The 19,519-nt window shown below is 41.5% G+C and overlaps 1 protein-coding gene and 1 long non-coding RNA gene across 2 annotated transcripts; one reads left to right on the top strand and one right to left on the bottom strand.

The window, feature by feature from the left end:
• Positions 1-112: 112 nt before the first annotated feature.
• On the top strand, positions 113-2,906 carry LOC118499325. Its single transcript, XR_004901845.1, has 2 exons — positions 113-478; positions 2,682-2,906. It is a non-coding gene; the product is annotated as an uncharacterized LOC118499325 (long non-coding RNA).
• An 8,350-nt stretch (positions 2,907-11,256) lies between these two features.
• LOC114501168 (protein FAM136A-like) lies at positions 11,257-12,735 on the bottom strand. The gene is given in 1 exon segment (XM_036020731.1): positions 11,257-12,735. A coding segment is annotated over 1 exon segment (417 nt). The 5' UTR covers positions 12,711-12,735; the 3' UTR covers positions 11,257-12,293.
• Positions 12,736-19,519: the final 6,784 nt, after the last annotated feature.

Genomic DNA, 19,519 nt, shown 5'->3' with positions numbered 1-19,519 from the left:
CCGAGTGTGAGAAGGAGGGGTAAGTGTTGGCGAAGGGTGGACCTATGGTGGAGGCGGGAGGGGGCGGTGCCAGAGGGAGGTGTGCTGGAGCCTGCCTGCCTAGGATTTGGCACAGGGTGTCTGTGTGGCATATACTGTCCAGAGCTGTGACCACAACAAGAGATTAAGTGAAATAACGTGACCTGAATGTGAAAAGCAATTCGAATGCTACTCTTAGGCCTCTTCCAGACTGTTCTCTGTTTACGGCAGGGATTGGTTCCCAAAACGGCGTTTCTTCCAGGAATTCTGTGAGGAGCAGTGGTGATGGTGAATTTAATCTCTCGCTGGGCGAGACAGCTTCAGTACTGATACTCTCTGCCAGGAAAAACTGGAAACAGTACCGTGGAGTCATTAAAAAAAATGTCACATAGGAATTTTGTGTTTTAATTTAAATAGTTTCTAGACCTGCTGCAATACTAATGTGACTGAGGCAGTGTTGGTAAGCAAAATGGATGATTCTAGAACTAAAACAAGTACGTGTGGCGAGAGGATGTGGAGAAATTGCAGCCCTCATACATTGCTGGTGGGGATGTAAAATGCTGCTGCTTCTGTGGAAAACATCAGCGGTACCTGGAGAAGTAAAATACAGAGTTACTGTGACTTAGCAATACCACTCCTAGTTATATACCTAAGAGAACTGAAAAATATGTTTACACAAAAGCTTGTACTCACATGTTGTGGCAGCATTATTTATAATGCCTCCCAATGTAAACAACCCAAGTATCCCTAAACTGAAGAGTAGATAAATAAAAATAACATATCCATGAATATTATCACTATTAAAAAGGAATGAATTACTAATATAAGCTACAACACAGATAAGCAATGAAATCATTAAGCTAAGTGAAAGAAATCAGACATGCACAAAGTCACATATTGTGTGATTCTCTTGATGTGAAATGTCTAAACTAGACAGAAAGCAAATCAGTGGTTGCCAGGGGCTGGGGGGCAGGGGAGTAATAGGGAGTGACTGCTAAGGGGCATGAGTTTCTTTCCCAGTGATGACAATGTTCAAGAATTTTATAGTGGTGATGATTACACAACTTTGGGGTTGTAATAACAACTGAACTGTACACTTTAACATGGTAAATTATATCTCAATAAAATAAAACTAAGTACTGTTGCTTGAGGAGAAAGCTCATTAGAGAAGATGCATTTTAAAAGAGGAGTTATGTTTATAATAAAAAATTTAAAGTGGAGGAGGATATAGAGAGAGAAAGTAAAATACAGTGTGAAGATGTTTAATTTGCAAAGCCTTCCTGAGCCTTAGTATTGATGACAGTTTGTAGTATCATTTTCTTTGCACTCACTGTTCAGAGCATTTTCATCCATGCACTCATCTAACCTTCACAGTAACCACCCTGTACTAGTACCCCAACTTCGTGGATGAGGAAGTGGACACTAAGAAAGGCTGAATGTTGCTCACAGGGACCAACTGGCAAGTGGCAGAGCCAGATTCCAGTCTGAGTCTGCTGATGCTGACGCTTTTTCCATTGCTCCATGGGCCAACTAGGTTTCTTATTATGTTTAAGCTACATTTAATATTACTGAATTACCTGCACTCATTTTTCTTGACACAGAGGGAGCCTTAGCAGAACAATACTCATTAGCCATCATTAAATTGTTTCATTTTCACAAACAGCTTGAATCATACTAGTCATGTAGAAAGCAAGGTTTCTCTGTCTTTCATTCAACAAATGTTAATTGAGCAAATTCCATGTACCAGATGTTCTTCTTGGAATTGGAGGTACAATAGTGAATAAAAACGAGACATATTTTTTGTTTTGTTTTCAAGGAGCTGTGAGGGAGAAGGTAACCCCAGACAATCAATCAATCAATCAATCAATAAGAAAATAAATGGTACTGCCCTGGCTGGCGTAGCTCAGTGGATTGAGAGCGGGCTGCGAACCAAAGTGTCGCAGGTTCGATTCCCAGTCGGGCCACATGCCTGGGTTGCAGGCCATGGCCCCCAGCAACCACACATTGATGTTCTCCCCCCATCTCCCTCACTTCCCTCTCTAAAAAGTAAATAAATAAAATCTTAAAAAAAAGAAAATAAATGTTAATTGCTGAGAAATGCTATGAAAAGAATAAAGCAGAATTCCATTTATATCAAGTTCAAAAACAAAAAACAAAATAATGTATCATTTAGGGAAATACATATATTTATAGAAAACAATAGGGATATATATATCTCAAAATAATAAAGAAGATCAAGGGAATAATAAATTTTGGCAAAATGGTTATTAGTGGGATAAAGAGAGAAGTGAGATATAGGTACAAAAAGATAAAAAATATCGATAATTGTTGTAGACTGAATGTTTTTGTCCCCCTTCAACTTTGTATGTTGAAACCTAATCCCTAATGCGATGGTATTAGGAGGTGGAGACTTTGGAAGGTGCTTAGGTTATGAGGATGGAGCCCCCATGAATGGGATTAATGTTCTTACTATTTAAAAAAAAATTTTATCTTCACCCAAGGACATTTTTTAATTGCTTTTCAAGAGAGAGGAAAGGAGAGAGAGAAATATTAATGTGAGAGAGGAAAATTCATCAGTTGCCTCCTAAACATGCCCAGACTGGCAACCAAATGTGCAACCTAGGCATGTGCTCTGACCAGGAATAAAACCCACAACCTTTCAGTTACAGGATGACACTCCAGACGATTGAGCCACACCAGCCAGGGCGGGATCAGTGCTTTTATAAAAGAGACCCCAGAGTCTCTGCCCCTCTCATCATATAAGGACACAGCAAAAAGATGACAGTCTGTGAACAGGAAGTGGGCTCTCAACAGATACCGAATCTGCTGGTGCCTTAATCTTGGGCTTCCCAGCCTCCAGAAATGTGAGAAATAAATGTTCTGTTTTTTTATAAGCTTCCTTGTCTCTGATATTTGTTATAACAGCCTGAATGGACTATGGCAGTAGCATTCTATTTCTTAAGTTCTAAGTCTGTAAGTGTATACATATAAACACTGTTTTTATTTTTATTTTTTTAAACACTGTTTTTAATACATGAAAGATTTAATAATTTTTTTAAAACCTTTAAAAAATAGGTCTGTGACCCAGCAATTTCACTCCAAGCTCAAATGTATCTACCCAACAGAAATGTTTACATGTGTTCACCCAAAGACATGTACTGGAATGTTCACAGAAGCTTTATTCCCAATCACTCAAAATTGAAATTCCCCCAATGCCCATCAATGATTGAATGGATAAATAAATAAATAGTGTTACATTCTCATAATGGGACACTATAAGCAATGAGAATGAATGAACTAAAATGATACACAGCCACGTGAATAAACTGCATAGACTTCACGTAGAGTGAAAGAAGTCAATCCCAAAAGACTACATTCTGTGTGGTTCCATTTATGTAATGTACAAAAACAAGCAAAACTAATTTATGCTATCAGAAATCAGGGTGCTGGTTATCCATGGGGGAAGGCTCGAAACTGTGTGCATATTATACTTGAAAGGTTAAAAAAAAGTGGGAGGTTGAGAGGGTGGCGTGTGCTATTTCATATCAAGTGGGCAGGATCAGCCTCTGATCAGGTGAAAGCTAAGCAGAGAACTAAGGGAGTGCACCTTGCCATTGCTTGTCCACCTGGAAGTGATAGGGGACCCAAGACTTGGAAAATTTTAGCTTAAGGTAAAAAGTTTTAAGTCTAGCAAATAATGTGTATGTTAAACTTTTGTTTCAGAAACTACAGGTAAGGCCCATCCTGGCTCCTGGGAAAACAGTTGACCTCCTGGGGCACTGCTAAAGATTACCACCTGGAGACAACTGGAGGCACCTGGGCCTTTGTGTTCCAGGGAGAGATAGACGATCACCCTCCCCTGGGAACAGCTAACTGCCTAGGACAGGAATGTTGCAGCTTCTGAATCTCAAAACTCTCACTGCACCTTGTTTATCTCCCCCGCCAAGCCCCCCAACCCCTGTTATAAAAAAATCTGGCCTGGAAAGAGAATACAAGATGGTTTGTTAGAGTATGAACCCACCATCTTCTCAGATTGCTGGCCATCTGAATAAAGCGCCCATAAAGATTCAATTGCTGTCATTGCTTATTGGGTTTGGTAGTGACAGGCAGCACGAACGTGGGTGTCTTTTCCGGTTTCAGTAACAGAGGAAGAAGAAGAAAACTAACACCATATTTTGCGCTTTGTGTTAACTTACTTAAATGTCATAAGAACAGTAGATAAGTTTTATATAAATGTCTATTTTAAAGGTTCTGTGTGTGGCAAATTGTTTAAAGATAAAACTAATCTCTGATTCCTCTTTTTTCTTAATCTATTTTCCCCCCAAATGGTAGAACCAACTTTTCATATTGCAGCCCTCTTTTTAGAAACTATAAAATTTCAATTTATGGCAAATAAGAGGGTTCAGGCAGGGGCCTGTTAGCTAGATACCTTTGGTGTCCCATTGTTTCTGAGTCGCCCAGCAGGACTTTTCCTGTTGTGTAGGTTCCTCTCTTTCTCAACTACTTGTAAATCTCCCATTCTTGCTCCTGAAATCTAACACCCTGCCACCCTCCCATTTTCTCTTTTGTTCAAAATGTCTTATATACCTAATGTTGCCTCACTGTCTTTGGAATTTTCATGCCTATGTGGATTCCCCATGTGCATGCATTAAAAACTTTGATTTTCTCCTGTGGAAAAAAGTCTGGATTGAAAAGAAGAGTGCTAAAGGAGGGAGCAGAGATACAAACCCAACAGAAATTAGCCATCAGTTAACCACTGTATTAGTCAGGGTTCTACAGAGAATGAGGGAGAGATAGAGAACTATTTTAAGGAATTAGCTCACGCAATTGTCGGGGCTGGCAAGTCTGAAATTTGTAGGGTAGGCTGGCAGGCTGGAAGTTCAGGGAAAAGTTGACATTGCAATTTTGAATCTGAATTTTCAGGGCAGTGGGCTACAACTCAGGCAGGGTTTCTGTGTTATTACAGCCTTAAGAAGAATTCCTTCTTCACTGGGAAGCTTTTATCTTTTCTTTTAAGGCAGGAGTGTCAAACTCATTTTCACCAGGAGCCACATCAACCTCGAGGTTGCCTTCAAAGGGCCGAGTGTAATTTCAATTCCTTAACACCTAAGGAGTAGTTTCATTTATACAATCCTAAAATTATTTCGGAGGAGGACATCTTCCACATGAGGGTTTTATCTCCTGTCCTCACAAAGAAAAAGAGGACAGCCAGGGTGCCCTTCCTGCACCTACTATTTTTTTAATAGTAGCTCAAAATAATTTTTTGTCAAAAAGGCATATTTCATGGTGACATATTCTCATTTCCTTGAACAGCAACACCTACACTGCTGCTTGACTAGGCAGCTGGGTACCACAGCCTAGCCAAATTGACACCTAAAATGAACCGTCGTAGCCACAAAACCCAGAGAGGGTGGGCATCCCTTTCTTGCAATGGTCTCCATGGCAGCATTCGTACCTGGGCCTACACTCCCACGTAATTTTTCCCCCTGGTTTTCCCTGTTTTACTTCCACCCCCACCCAGAAGTATGATGAAATAATGGAGCGAAGGGGAAGGACTGTACTTTGTCAGTATGTATTTAGGGGAAGCATTGGTAAGCTACAAGGTAAGGAGGCATTTGGGGGTCTGGGCTCTGGCAACCTGTGAACACCAGGAGCTTATGTGATGTTGCACTATTCATCTCCTTGCTTCTCTGTGGCCAAGAAGGATCAAAGCTTATTAGAGCCCCAACCACTGCCACTTCTCAAATTTAGCAGTAATGTGAAAAGGCAAAGAGAAGCAGGGTTCCAAAATTGTGGCACAAATGAAATAGTTATATTTGACAAATGAATGCTTTTAACACAAAGCTTTATGATTTTGAAAGTTATTCAGGAATTACAAGGCTTATCAAGTTATTCCATGGAGCAGAATGCTATAATGAGACACCAGTTAAATTGTAAGCTGAAAGGCTGGCTCCTTCTGTAACTGGAAAAGACACCCATGTTCGGGCTGCCTGTCACTACCAAACTCAATAAGCGATGACAGTTATTGAATCTTGATGGGCGCTTTATTCAGATGGCCGGTGATCTGAGAAGATGGTGGATTCATACCCTAACAGATCATCTTGCCTTCTCTGTCTAGGCCAGACTTTTTTATACCAGGGAATAAACAAGGTGTGGTGAGGGCTTTGAGATTCAAGGAGGATTAGGTGATAGAAGCTGCAACATTCCTGTCCTGGGCAGTTAGCTGTTCCCAGGGGCGGGTGGTCATCTGTCTCTCCCTGGAGCACAGTGGCCGGGATGCCTCCATTTGTCCCCAGCCGGAATTTCTAGCCAGTGTCCCAGGAGGTTGGCTGCTTTCCCCAGGAGCCAGGATGGGCCTTATCTGTAGTTTCTGAAACAAAAGCTTTAACATACACATTACTTGCTAGGCTTATAACTTTTTACCTTAAACTAAAATTTTCCATGTCTTGAGTCCCCTATCACTTCCTTTCTTCTGGGTGTGCCTCTGGCTGAATATATAACCAGTCCCCTTTAGAGGGAACATTCAACACCTACATTTGAGGTTCTTTGTGGATGTGAGACCCAGGCAAGAAGTCCCCCTCACCCTGGGATAGGCTCCAGGTATAGCTTTAACATGCCTCAATGTTTAGTTATTCTCATGACCCTAAGGAGGGAGAGTCCCGGGCAGAATTAATAATGTGGCTACATGTCACATCCTCAGCCCTGGTTTCTTTTTTTTCTAGTTATAGATTTACTCACCTGAATGTGTAGCTCCTTCTAGGACTTAAGTTTTTCCCTTAGGGCATGGGAGGATTCGTTTGCCCATTATTGAGAGCTGCTCTGTGTCCAGCACTGTCACTGTTTCACAGGCTGTGGACAGAACAGGCAAAGATTTCCACCCTCATGGAATTTATATTCTAGTGGATGGAAAGAGAAGCAAGCAGTACACATAAAAGGGAAATGAAATAGTATGTTTTATTCACTAGTACAAAATAAGTGGTATGGGGAAAAAAGCAGAAGTAGATCCAGGTAAACGGGATCCAGAGTGCAGAAGTAAGGGGTGAGGGGCATACCATAGTATTAAATATGGTGGTCATGGTGGGTCTCTCTGAGGAGACATTGAGAAGAGACCAGAAAAGACTGGAAGGAGATGAGTCATCCTGGGTGAAACCTGAGAGAGAGTATCCATAGCAGAGAATGCAAAGGCATACATAGCGAGTGTGTGTGTGTGGATGCTTGAGGTACTTAAGAATCAGCCAAGAGGCCAATGTGGTTGTATCTGAATGATCAAGGGGGAGAGTAGTAGGAGACAAGCTTAGGGAAGTAATGACGGACAGATGATGTAGGGCCATGTAGGAATTTGATGTGCCTCTGTATTAGTGGTTGTTCATCTTTTAAAAATTACTCTGTCCCTTCTAGGCCATTTTAGATTTTATTTTCCTAATTGCTACCATTCCATAAAATTTTAATAACATAGATACAACATATTTGTTTATGTATTGTAGCCCTTTGGAAGGCCACACACTATTGTAATATCTGAGAGAGAGTGAGTGAGTAGAATTTCTCGGGCAATGACCTTCTGAAGGTTAGAAAGGATGGGGTCTAGTGAAGGGTTAGAGAAGTGTATTAATAGTATATCCATGGTAACAGAGGGGCAGGCTGATTATATGGATGTGGAAGCTGATAGTTGGATAGATTGTGGGTGGGGGAGTCTGTGAAAGTTTTTTAGAAGTGGGAACCATGGTCATTACCCAAGAGAGAGGATGAGAAAGGGTATTTGGAGTTTGAGGACAGAAGCTCAGGTGTAAAATGATCAGCCTAGACTGAGTGGCTGAGAAAGAGTAGATGACAAGATCATTGGTAGGCAGCAGCTCACAGAACTGAAAAGCAATAGTGTTGAAAGTTTCACCTACATGGATTTTGAAATTGATGTGTGTTAGGACAGGTAGGAATTAGAAGACTGACACTTAGCCAGGAGCTGACTTTGTTTAGAAGTGAAAGAAAGGACATGGTGGCCAGCAGATAGCAGGAATGACTTACCGTGGTATCTCAAAGGCCCTGAAAAACTATTGGTGTGGGTCCCATTTCTGGTCATAAAAGTGGATCTGGGAGTAAGGCATGTGAGGTGGGAAAATGTGACTTCAGAGAAGTAGCATTGTGAGCCACAGGGTCAAGGCCCAGGGCCAGCCAGTCAGTAACAGCTAAGTATCCAGGCAGACTGAGAGCTAGAGTAAGGAGGGGCTCTTTTCCTGGCTTCATTAGAAGGTGAGTGTATATTGGTTGGGGCAGGCATTGAAATTAAAAGATGCTGATGATAGGATGAAGATGTGTAAACTTCCAGAGCTGCTAGTGCACATGGCTTCATAGGAGTTCATTGGATGGGAGTCCAGTGGTTTATTGACACCACTGTGGATTTATTAAGTAACATTTTCTTGCATGTGTGGAGAAATAGCTGTATATTATTAGTGTTTGACACTATCAACTCATCCTCTATTCAGCTCCTGAAACCTCAGCTCAGGGCTGCTGTTAAAAACCTGCAAACTAAGAACAGAGACGATCCAAGATGGAGGCAGAGTGGGTGGAAGTTATACTCACGTCCTCTTGGGGCCCAGTTGGAATTATGACTAAATTGTAGAATGATCAACCTGAATAACAACTGAAGGCTAGCTGAACAGAAGTCTTATAACCAAGGATTTACAAAAGAAGCTACGTTATGAAGTAAGGGTGGAGACATGAAAAGGGCTGGCCCTGTACCCACGTGTCACAATTGAGAATCTGGAGAGATATCCCAGCGGCAAAGGTCCCCTCTGAAGAGCAAGGGGTCTCAATCCCATGCTGGGCTCCTCAGCCCGGGAAGAGGAGCCCACATAACATCTGACAGTGACAATCAGTGGAAATTCTGTCTGTCAGGGTGAGATGGGACACCCTGCTAGAAACTCAGGCCAACACACATCTCATTTGGGGCCACTCCAACCTGGGCTCTGAAGGAAGAAGGGTGACTCAAAGGGTATCACAGAGGGAGAGACTGGCTTCTGTGGCTTGGAAAGAGGGCTGGGGCACAGCTGCCAATGTCTCTGTGCTGAATCCCTCTCACACTGCCCACAGACACCATTTTCCCTGAGTTGAGCACTCCCTTCCATGTGATGTCAGTCTGGGGGAATGCACTAGACCTACCCATCGGCTCCCTGTGGCCCTGCCCTGCCAAGCTTGCTCATTGCAGAGCATCTGCTGGCTGTGCCAGCCTGGGCCTACAGTGCAGACTTTCTTAGAAGGTAGACTCAGCAGGTGTCAGAGATGCACAGGAAAAGACAGAGTTGTTTGGTTCTAGGGCCAAATCCCCCCTGCAGGCCCAGACCAATGCCACCATTCCTGGGCAGATCCCTCCCTCTACATGGCCAAATCTCAATCTGTTTTAGCCTGATGAACTCTACTGCCTTACCCTGATGACTCCCTGAGACCCTGTCCTACCACAAAGGTCTGCAGGCCCCAGGTACTTGGCAGCTGGCCTTGGTGTACCCTGAGTCTTTTCCTGAGTGGCCACAGACCTAGCACTGGCACCAAGTTTGTATTAACCTGTTGGATACCACTCACTCCTGCCCGATGACTCACTGAGAGCCTCCCTCAAGCAAATCACATACTGGCAAAGGCTCTCTCAGTGATTAAATCTAACAGGCAGCTGTCAGAAAGAGGTTAAGCTTGAGTGCCTTGGACATTTTGCTGACATGCCCCCCGGTTTGGTACTGATGGAGGCCAGCCTTGGTATGCAGCTTGACCCCTCCCACATGCACTCAGACCTGCAAAGGCAGCCACAAACTGTGGATCACTTTGTAGCTCACAACAGGTAACCTAGGGCTGGCTATAAGCAGTGTCTGACATTGACCTGTACCAGAACCCCAGAACCAACACACCCATTGGCAGGCTTCAGATCACAACTGAGCATGAGCCAATTAGCTCCATAAACAGCACACCCAAAGGGAGATCTCAGCAGGTACTGACCCTGCTGGGGAAAATGCCGCTTCATGGGGTCAGCCCTCGCACAGCTGCTCCTACACTGTGGTCAGAACCAGTCCTTATAGTCAGCTAGCCTGAAGGTCAACTTGACCCACAGATGGGCCAACAACAATCAAGACTCAAGTACAAAAGGAGGGCTCACATAAGCTGTACAAGGGACATCCTGGAGAACCTAGCTCAGGTGATCAGGGAGACAGTGCCATTGAGCCCCACAGGACACCTACTACATAAGGCCACCCTTCCAAGACTGGGAGACATAGCAGATCTACCTGATACACAGAAATAAATACAGAGAGGAAGCCAAAATGGGGAAACAAAGAAACATGCTCCAAATAAAATAACAGAATTCCCAGAAACAGAACTAAATGAAATGGAGGCAAGCAATCTACCAGATACAGAGTTCAAAACAATGGTTATAAGGATGCTCAAGGAACTTAGAGGAAGAAGGAATGACTCAGTGAGAACTTCAACAAAGAGATACTAAGCATAAAAAAGGAGAGTTTGGGATTATTCTTTGATCAGCTTTACTGCTTGACTTTTATCTTGGGACTGATTCAAGTTGGGTTTTTTGTTATTTTTTCCTCTGACTTTATTTGTCCTTGGGTTTGGCTGGGGCAAATAGCATTAGTTGGTACTCTGTTATTTATCTCCTTGACTAGGGAAATTTAAGCTATTTATTCTCTGGTTAAGAAGAATGAGAGGTATAAACCATTTGTTCTCAAGTGTCTTTGGTCAGGGAAGGTCTTCAATTCTGTGAATCCCGAGAGAGGTGAGGAAGCTGTAGAAGAAAAGTTTGAAGTTAGTGGAGTTTGGTTCATGTAGTTTAAGGAAAGAAGCTGTTTCCACAATATAAAAGTACAATGGAAGCAGGAAGTGCTGATGCAGAAGCTGCAGCCAGTTATCCGGAAGATCTAGGTAAGATAACTAACGGAGACGGCCACATCAGTCTTGTGTTAGAAGATGACATCTAAAATTTTCTTTTTTTTTTTTGGAAGAAAATTAAACTTTATTTATTTTTAAAAACCAGACCACTAGGGAAATGTATCATAGTCCTGAAACAGCAAACAGAACGGCTATATTACTATTTCAAGTAATTAGTTGGTAAAAAGATAACAAGGTCCTTATCAAAATGGTAAGGTGCCAGAGCTGGGGTTGGAACACTACACATTGCAAAACCCCCAGGCAAAAGTGGTATTTGGTAGTGGAGAGGTGGGGGTGGGGAGGGGCAGCTCCTCTTTGCTCTAAAGGAGCCACAGCTCACCTGAGTTGCTTACTTTTTCTACCTTGACCTTCCTGTTGCCAAAGCATTGTCTCAGTAGGGCTCTGTTATTTCAGGGTGCTAAGTAAGCAATACTGGGTTTAGGTTTCACTCCTGAAAACCAGGTTTTTTCCAAACCCAGTGCTTCATAACTCTCTTAATTAAGTAGTCAACAGTTCCTCTTTCATTGTTCATTCCTGGATATTGGTATACAGCGCAATCAAAAACCCCTCTCCCTTCAAAGTAGAGTACCACTGCAAGATTGTCCTGTCACTCTGCTGCAGACAGGCTTAGGGCCCATCACTGCAGCCAGTGAGAAGGAAGGTCTGCTTCCCATACTCAGCATGACATTGCCTCTTACGTTTCTGGAGGGTCTCCAAGCTGAAAGATGTCATGTGTGAGATTTTATGAAGTTCGCATCTACATCTTGATGGATAGAAACAGCTATCCAAAGGAAGTTTTCAAAGATCTTATTCAAACTACCTCTTCCAACTCCACATCTCAATCAACTTCATGCCCTTGTATATACAACAAAACCAAGGAAAACAAATACCCAGAAACCGTTTTTCCCTTTCTAAATTAGTGACCTCATGGATTTTGTTTTACAGCCTATCAAAAATGGTGTGGTGATGCTTATGGTAAACAGGAGGTCGACAACAAAGAGAAACAACTCTCTTCACATTCCACCAGACCACTGGCAGGTGAGAGGAGCCTGTCAGCTTGTTGGTACCTCAGAGGGCTCTGTCTTGGTTTGAGGGAAATACCTGCTGCCAGAGTAAGTATTTGCCACATAAAATTTAAGCTCTCGAAAACTCTCTGACCCAAATTTTAGTACCAGTTTTTTCCATTGCACTTTCTAGGATTAAAATATAAAAGAATCAGTGTCCAGAGGCAAGTGACTCATGCCTTAACCTTGCTGCCATCCTTAATTTCTTCATTCACAAACTTTGCTTAAAAGACCAAAATTCTCATTCTTCATTTTAAATAGATTCCTGCCCTCAGTCACAATGGCTAATGGCAAAGGCTTCTATATCTGAATGGATGACAGAGACTCCTTCATCTTCTTAGTCATGGTTGGAATGAGGCTCATATGGTCATCCACACACTTTGTCACACAACTCTCCAGCTGCCGCTTCACCTGAAGCTCTTTACTCCCTGCATCTATTGAATCTTTGGCTTTGTCGTTGCAATGCATGGTGCATCAGGCCAGGTGGTCCTGAAACTTCTACAACTCCCTGGTAACCAGGGCCTGGGCTTGAGCCAGAGGCGCATGGCAGCGCTGGATGCACTGGTGCACCTGTCGCATGGACGCCTTGCTGTCCTCACAACAGCCAGTGCTACACCAGAACATGAAGGCCTGCATCTTCCAGATATTCTCTTTCTCCAGAGTCTTCATCATGGAGTCCACTGCCTCCTGTACCCGAAGCTGCTGCAAGTCCGCCATGGCGACCCCACAGTGCACCGCACCGAAACAGAGCCCGACATCTAAAATTTTCTTAGCTAGAAAGAAGTCAATGTCTGGCTTCAAAGCTTCAAAGGACAGACTGGCTCTCTTGTTAGGGGCTAATGTAGCTGGTGAGTTTAAGTTGAAGCCTGTGTTCACTTACCATTCCAAAAATCTCAGGGCCTTTAAGAATTATGCTAAATCTACTCTGCCTGTACTCAATAAATCAAACAATAAAGCATGATGAAGTTTGTTTGCAACATGACTTACTGCTCCTTAAGCCCACTGTTGAGATCTTTAATTTTTTTAAAAAAATTTAGATTTGTATTTATTTATTTTTAGAGAGAGAGGAAGGGAAGGAGAAAGAAAGGGAAACATCAATGTGTGGTTGCTTCTCACACGCCCCCTACTGGGGACCTGGCCTGTAACTCATGTATGTGGCCTGACTGGGAATTGAACCGATGACCTTTTGGTTCAAAGGCCCGTGCTCAATCCACTGAGCTATACCAGCCAGGGCAAATATTGACACCCCATTATTAAGTAAAGACCATAGTTTCTTTAGTTTTAACTCAGTGATTTTCAACAGGTGTGCAGTAAGAATTTTTGTAACATGCAATACTGGACTATTTAATCAGGGGCACTGACCTCTTTTCCCTTAAATTGTCGCACACACACAAAAATGACAACAGCCAACCAACAATAGCTGTCCAGTGTAAAGAGTCAAAATGACACTACCTTTTTTTGTCAGATCAGCAGAAAATGTATATTTTTAGTAATTAGTTTGTGTGTGCTGTGAGATCAAAAAGGTTGAAAATTACTATTTTAACCTAATGTTCTTGTTCTGTTCCAGGATCCCATCCAGAATACCACATTACATTTAGTCGGTAAGGCTCTTCTGGGCTGTGACAGTTTGTCATACTTTCCTTATTTTTGATGGCGTTGACAGTTTTGAGGAGCATTGATTACACTGTAGTATTGTAACCAGAAAAGACACTGGCATTTGGGCTACCAAATCCAATAAGCAATGACAGCAATTGAATCTTTTATGGACGCTGTATTTCAGATGGCCGGCGATCCAAGAAGATGGCGGGTTCATACCCTAACAAACCATCTTTCCTTTTCTTTCCTAGCCAGATCTTTTATAAGGGGGGTGGAGGAGGACAAACAAGGTGCGGTGAGGGCTTTGAGATTCAGAAGCTGCAACATTCCTGTCCTAGGCAGTTAGCTGTTTCCAAGGGGGAGGGGTAGTCACCTGCTTCTTCCTGGAACAAAGGTTAGGATGTCCCCAGGCGGTAATCTCTAGCCAGTGCTCCAGGAGGTCGGCTGTTTTCCCAGGAGCTGGGATGGGCCTTATTTGTAGTTCCTGAAACAAAAGCTTAACATACACATTACTTGCTAGACTTACAGCTTTTTACCTTAAGCTAAAATTTTCCAAGTCTTGAGTCCCCTATCAGTATTCCTCTCTATCAAAATTTGTCTGATGCTTTTCTTATGATTAGAGAAGGCCACAGAGGCCAGGTTACATTTTCATCACATCATAGCAAGGGTACATACTACCAACATGACTTATGGGTGTTGATGTTAGCCTGGTCACCTTGCCGGGGGAGCATGTGCCAGGCTTCTCTGCTGTGCACCCTCCCACACCCCCTCCTTCCACACTGTGCTCTTTGGGCCTCTCTATGTACAGCCCACACTTAAGGAGTGGGGTTATCATATCTACTGTCTGAGTGTTTTATAACAAAAATTATTCTGCTCCATGTTCCTTCCAGAATTTAGTGCCAGAAAGAGTTAGTCTCTCCTGGCATGCGTGTGTACTCCTATTTATCAGAGGAGTCCTACATGATCCACCTTGGATGATCTTTTATTACCTGGACTGTTAGTAAACTGAGAGTAACCGGTGGGTCAGTTGCAGAAGGTCCGAGTTCCCAACAAGATTTTCTCTTCCTCTCATCAATTTTTCTGACTCGTCATTGTAATTGCCTCATTATAAATGTGCTAATTATATTGTAACTGCCTCAAACTCCTTTTGGACTTAGGCAGAGTAGAAATTGCAAGCCAGCCAGTTTTCACCTTGTCACCTCTCCCTCACCACCACCAATGCTTACTCTTCGTGCTTTTCCACGAAAGTGATAGACAAGGTGCTCCCTCCAGGCATTTCTCCTATCCAGACAGAATGGCAGCCCCAGGAAGCTGTGCCCTGGGTGACTGGGGGGGGGGGGGTATTTGCTGGGGATTGGGTTGAGGTGGGGGAAATAGACGGTGGTGGGTAGGGCTGTTATTCCTTCCCTAGGAGGTTAGCCCCAGTCCTCCTGCCAGGGTAATATTGCATAGTGGTTAGTAATACGTGCTGTAAAGTCAGACTTCTTGGGATAAAATGCTGTTTCTGCCAGTCACTGTTCTTGATCATGAGTAAATTGCTTAACAATTCAGGGCCTCAGTGTCTCTACTTGTAAATGGAGATAAGAATTCTGCTTCGTGGGCTTTTGTAAAAGAATGAATGAAATACTACAGTATGTGTAAAGCACATAGAAGAACCCCTAGCATTTTGTAATTTATTAATGTTAGTTCTGTTCTGTTTTTCCCTTTTCTATAGCCTTGTGTCACCCCACCCCCGCTGCCCCGCCCTGGCCCTTGTGCTCTCCTGGGCCCCCTGCTGCAAAGCACTCTGGCTTCTACTACGGAGATGTGTGGCACTTGCTGTCCTGCTCCAGCCGCTCCTTTCCCTCTGTTGACAGCATCCTGGGCTGCCTGGCTGGCCTGTTGTCCACGTGATGGGGGACTCCACACTCCGGCAGTGGTGGGAGTACCTGCGTGACACCGTGCCCTGTGAGTGGCCCTGTGGGGAGAGAGGAGGACTCCTAAGAGAAAAAGAGCAGAACCAGGGGCTTTGAGAAATAAGTCTCCCACATTTTCTGTGAAGAGGTTGGGACAGGATGCTGGGAATTTTCCAAGAGCAAGTGAGCAAAGGAATCAGAGCTGGGAGGATGTAATTATTATCACCAAGCTGCCTTTCCAGTTTAGTTTACCAGAAGTTATGTAATGAGCTCAAAAGATGGCATTTTAAAAACTCATATAATACAATTTTTGGTAATACAAAAAAGTCCCCCATTTAGTTTCTAAATAAAAATCCCCATTTAATCGCTTAAGTTAACATGTGAAAGACATAAAGTTCAAACTTTTGTCCCACTCACCTAAATTTCTTTTCCCTTCTCTTCCTTCCTCCCTTCTCCTCCCCTTTCTCCCCGCCTTCCTGCTCCCCACCTTTGCCTCACTGCCCTGTCCTGACCAGCAGTTGGTTAAGCTGTGGTTCTCTTAGTACCTAAAACCAGAGTGACTTCTGCTGAACGTGTGTCATTTCCTCCGTCCCTCCAAAGTTAAATTAATCTAATCCCAAATCTGCCGTGTATACCATTCTTCTAAATAGTCAAAATTAATGGAAAACAGAAAATTACCAGAGGATTTGTGAATAACCTCCCATTTAGAAAAGAAAAACACTTAGCTTTTATAGCAGTTATTTTAAATAAAATTATATCCAAGCAGCCAATACCTAATACGAAGTTATTACAAGTCTTGAAGATATCTGAGGAGTAGTAAGGTAGAATAGAGAAGCGAGCCTGAATGCCTGTTGGATGGGCCCACTATTCAGTGGTCCTAATCTCTGTGGACTCAACTGTAAAGTCAGCAGCAGGCTAGCTGTGGCTCTTGCTCACCATGTTTCTGAGGAAAGTCCTCTCAAGTGTATTATCTCCAGTCTCAGATAAGTAGTGCAGATAGATACATTTCTGTCTTCCTGGAAGTTTAGAAATTTTTTAAAAGTTTAGAGATTTGCCATATTGTCACCCTCGGTAACTAGACCTAATTTGAGGTTCTCCTTTATTTTAAACAGTTTATTGAGGTGTAATTGATAAACCATAAACAGAATATATATATATATATATATGAGGGGAGTATCTTTTCTTTTTTAACTTATTTTTTATTTTATTTTTTCCATTATTATTCATACTCCTTATACTCCCCTCCCCCCTTCAATCACCATCCTGTTGTCTGTGTCCATAAGTCCTTTCCCCTTTTGCTTGATCCCTCCACTCCCTAACCACCCCCATAGCTGTCATCCAGCTGTCTATCTATGAGTCTGTTTCTATTTTGCTTGTTAGTTCAGTTCCTTCATTAGATTCCATATATGGTAATCATACGGTATTTGCGAAATCATATGGTATTTATCTTTCTCTGGCTGGCTTGTTTCACTTAGAGTAATGTTTTCCCGGTCCATCCATGCTGTCACAAAGGGTAAAATTTTCTCCTTTTTTATGACCAAATGGTAGTCCATTGTATAAATGTCCCATAGTTGTTTTATCCACTCATCTACTGATAGACACTTAGGCTGCTTCCATATCTTGGCAATTGTAAATTATGCTTCAATGAACATAGGGGTGCTTATGTTCTTTCAAATTAGTGTTTCAGGTCTTTCACATAAACTCCCAGAAGTGGAGTTGCTGGGTTATAACACAGATACATTTTTAATTTTTTAAGGTATTTCTGTATTGTTTTCCACAGTGGCTGCACCAATCTGCATTCCCACCAACAGTTCAAAAATTTGCCCTTTCTCCACATCTTTGGCAGCTCTTGTTGTTTGTTGATTTATTGATGATAGCCATTCTGAATGGTGTGAGGTGATATCTCACTGTGGTTTTAATTTGCATTTCTCTGATGAAAAATGACATTGAACATCTTTTCATATGTCTATTGGCCATCTGTATGCCCTCTTTGGAGAAGTGTCTATTCAGGTCCTTTGCCCACTTTTTAATTGGATTGTTTGTTTTGTGGTGTTGAGTTTTATAAATTCTTTATAAACTTTGGATATTAACTCCTTCTCAGATGTATCATCAAATATGTTCTCCCATTTATTGGTTTGGGTAGTACGGACATTTTAATAAAGTTAATTCTTCCTATCCATGAACATGGTATGTACTTCTACTTATTAGTATCTTCTACAATTTCTTTCTTCAGTGTGTTATAATTTTCCTAGTACAAATTTTTTATATCCTTGATTATATTTGTTCCTAGGTATTTTACTCTTTTTAAATCAATTGTGAATGGGATTGTTTTCTTAATTTCCATTTCTGATTGTTCTTATTGGCATATAAACACGCAACTGATTTCTTGATATTAATTTTTTTGTATCTTGCTACTTTACTGAATTAATTTATCTGTTCTAATAGTTTCTTGGTGGAATCTTTAGGGTCCTTTATGTATAGCATCGTGTCATCTGCCAATAAAGACAGTTTTACTTCTTCCTTTCCAGTTTTATTTCTTTATCTTGGCAGATTGTTATAGCTAGGACCTCCAATGCAGTGTTGAATGAAAGTGGTGAAAGTGAAGATCTTTGTCTTGTTCCTAGTTTTAAGGAAAACTTTGCTAATATTTAGTTGAGGATTTTTGCATCTATGTTCATCGGGGATATTGGCCTATAATTTACTTTCTTTGTAGTGCTTTGTTTTGGAATTAGGATAATGCTAGCCTTGTAAAATGAGCTTAGGAGTCTACCCTCCTCTAGAATTTTTTGGAAAAGTTTGAGAAGGAGGGGTGTTAGTTCTTGGACTGTTCAGTAAAATTCACCTGTGAAGTCATCTGGTCCAGGGCTTTTGTTTGCTGGGAGTTTTTTTATTATTGCTTCATTTTCACTAGGCATAATCTGTCTATTCAGATTCTCTGATTCTTCCTGATTTAGTTTTGGAAGATTGTATATTCTAGGAATTTATCCATTTCATCCAGGTTGTCCAATTTGTTGGTATATAGTTGTTCATAATATTTTCTTACAATCCTTTGTATTTCTTTGGTGTCAGTTGTTATTCTTCCTCTTTCATTTCTGATTTTGTTTATTTGGGCCTCTCTCTCTTTTTCTTGATGAGTTTGGTTAAAGTTTTGTCAATCTTGTTTATCTTTTCAAAGAATCATCTCTTGGATTCATTGATCATTTGTATACTTTTTTTAGACTCTATTTCATTTATCTGCTCTGATCTTTATTATTCCCTTCCTTCTACTCACTTTGGGCTTTGTTTGTTGTTCTTTTTCAAGTTCCTTTAAGTGTAAAGTTTGATTGTTTATTTAAGCTTTTTCTTATTTCTTGAAATAGGCCTGTAATGCTATGAGTTCCCCTCTTAAGATTGCTTTCCCTGTGTCCCACAGATTTGGGGTTATTTTGTTCTCATTTTCTTTTTTTTTTTTCAAGATATCTTTTGATTTTTTTCTTGATCTCATTGTTGACCCACTTATTGTTTAATAACATATTATTTAGTTCCCATGTCTTTGTGTATTTTTCATGTTCTTCTTGTGATTGATTTCTAGTTTCATAGCATTGTGGTCAAAGAAGGTGCATGATGTGATTTCAGTCTTCTTAAATTTACTGAATTGTTTTATTCCTAACATGTGGTCTATCCTAGAATTTATTCCATGTGCATTTGAAAAGAATGCTTTGGGGTGAAATGTTCTGAAGATACCAGTTAAATCCATTTGATCTATTGTGTCATTTAAGGCTGCTTTGTCCTTGTTGATTTTCTGCCTGGAAGAAATCTATTCATTAAAATCAATAGAGTATTAAAACCCTGTATTATGACTGTATTTATGTTGATCTTTTCCTTTACATCCATCAAGATTTGCTTGTTGGTTGTATAAATGTTTACTGGGGTTATGTCCTCTTATTGGATTGTTCCCTTTATTATTACGTAGTGTCCTTCTTTGTCTCTTACTATATAGCTTTAGTTTTAAAGTCTATTTTGTTGTATTAATATTGATACCCCAGCTATTTTTCC

The sequence above is a fragment of the Phyllostomus discolor genome, chromosome 3 (assembly GCF_004126475.2).
Source record: "Phyllostomus discolor isolate MPI-MPIP mPhyDis1 chromosome 3, mPhyDis1.pri.v3, whole genome shotgun sequence".
Lineage (NCBI taxonomy): Eukaryota > Metazoa > Chordata > Mammalia > Chiroptera > Phyllostomidae > Phyllostomus > Phyllostomus discolor.
Note: the sequence above shows the minus strand (reverse complement) of the source record. Positions and strands in the feature narration are given on the sequence as shown.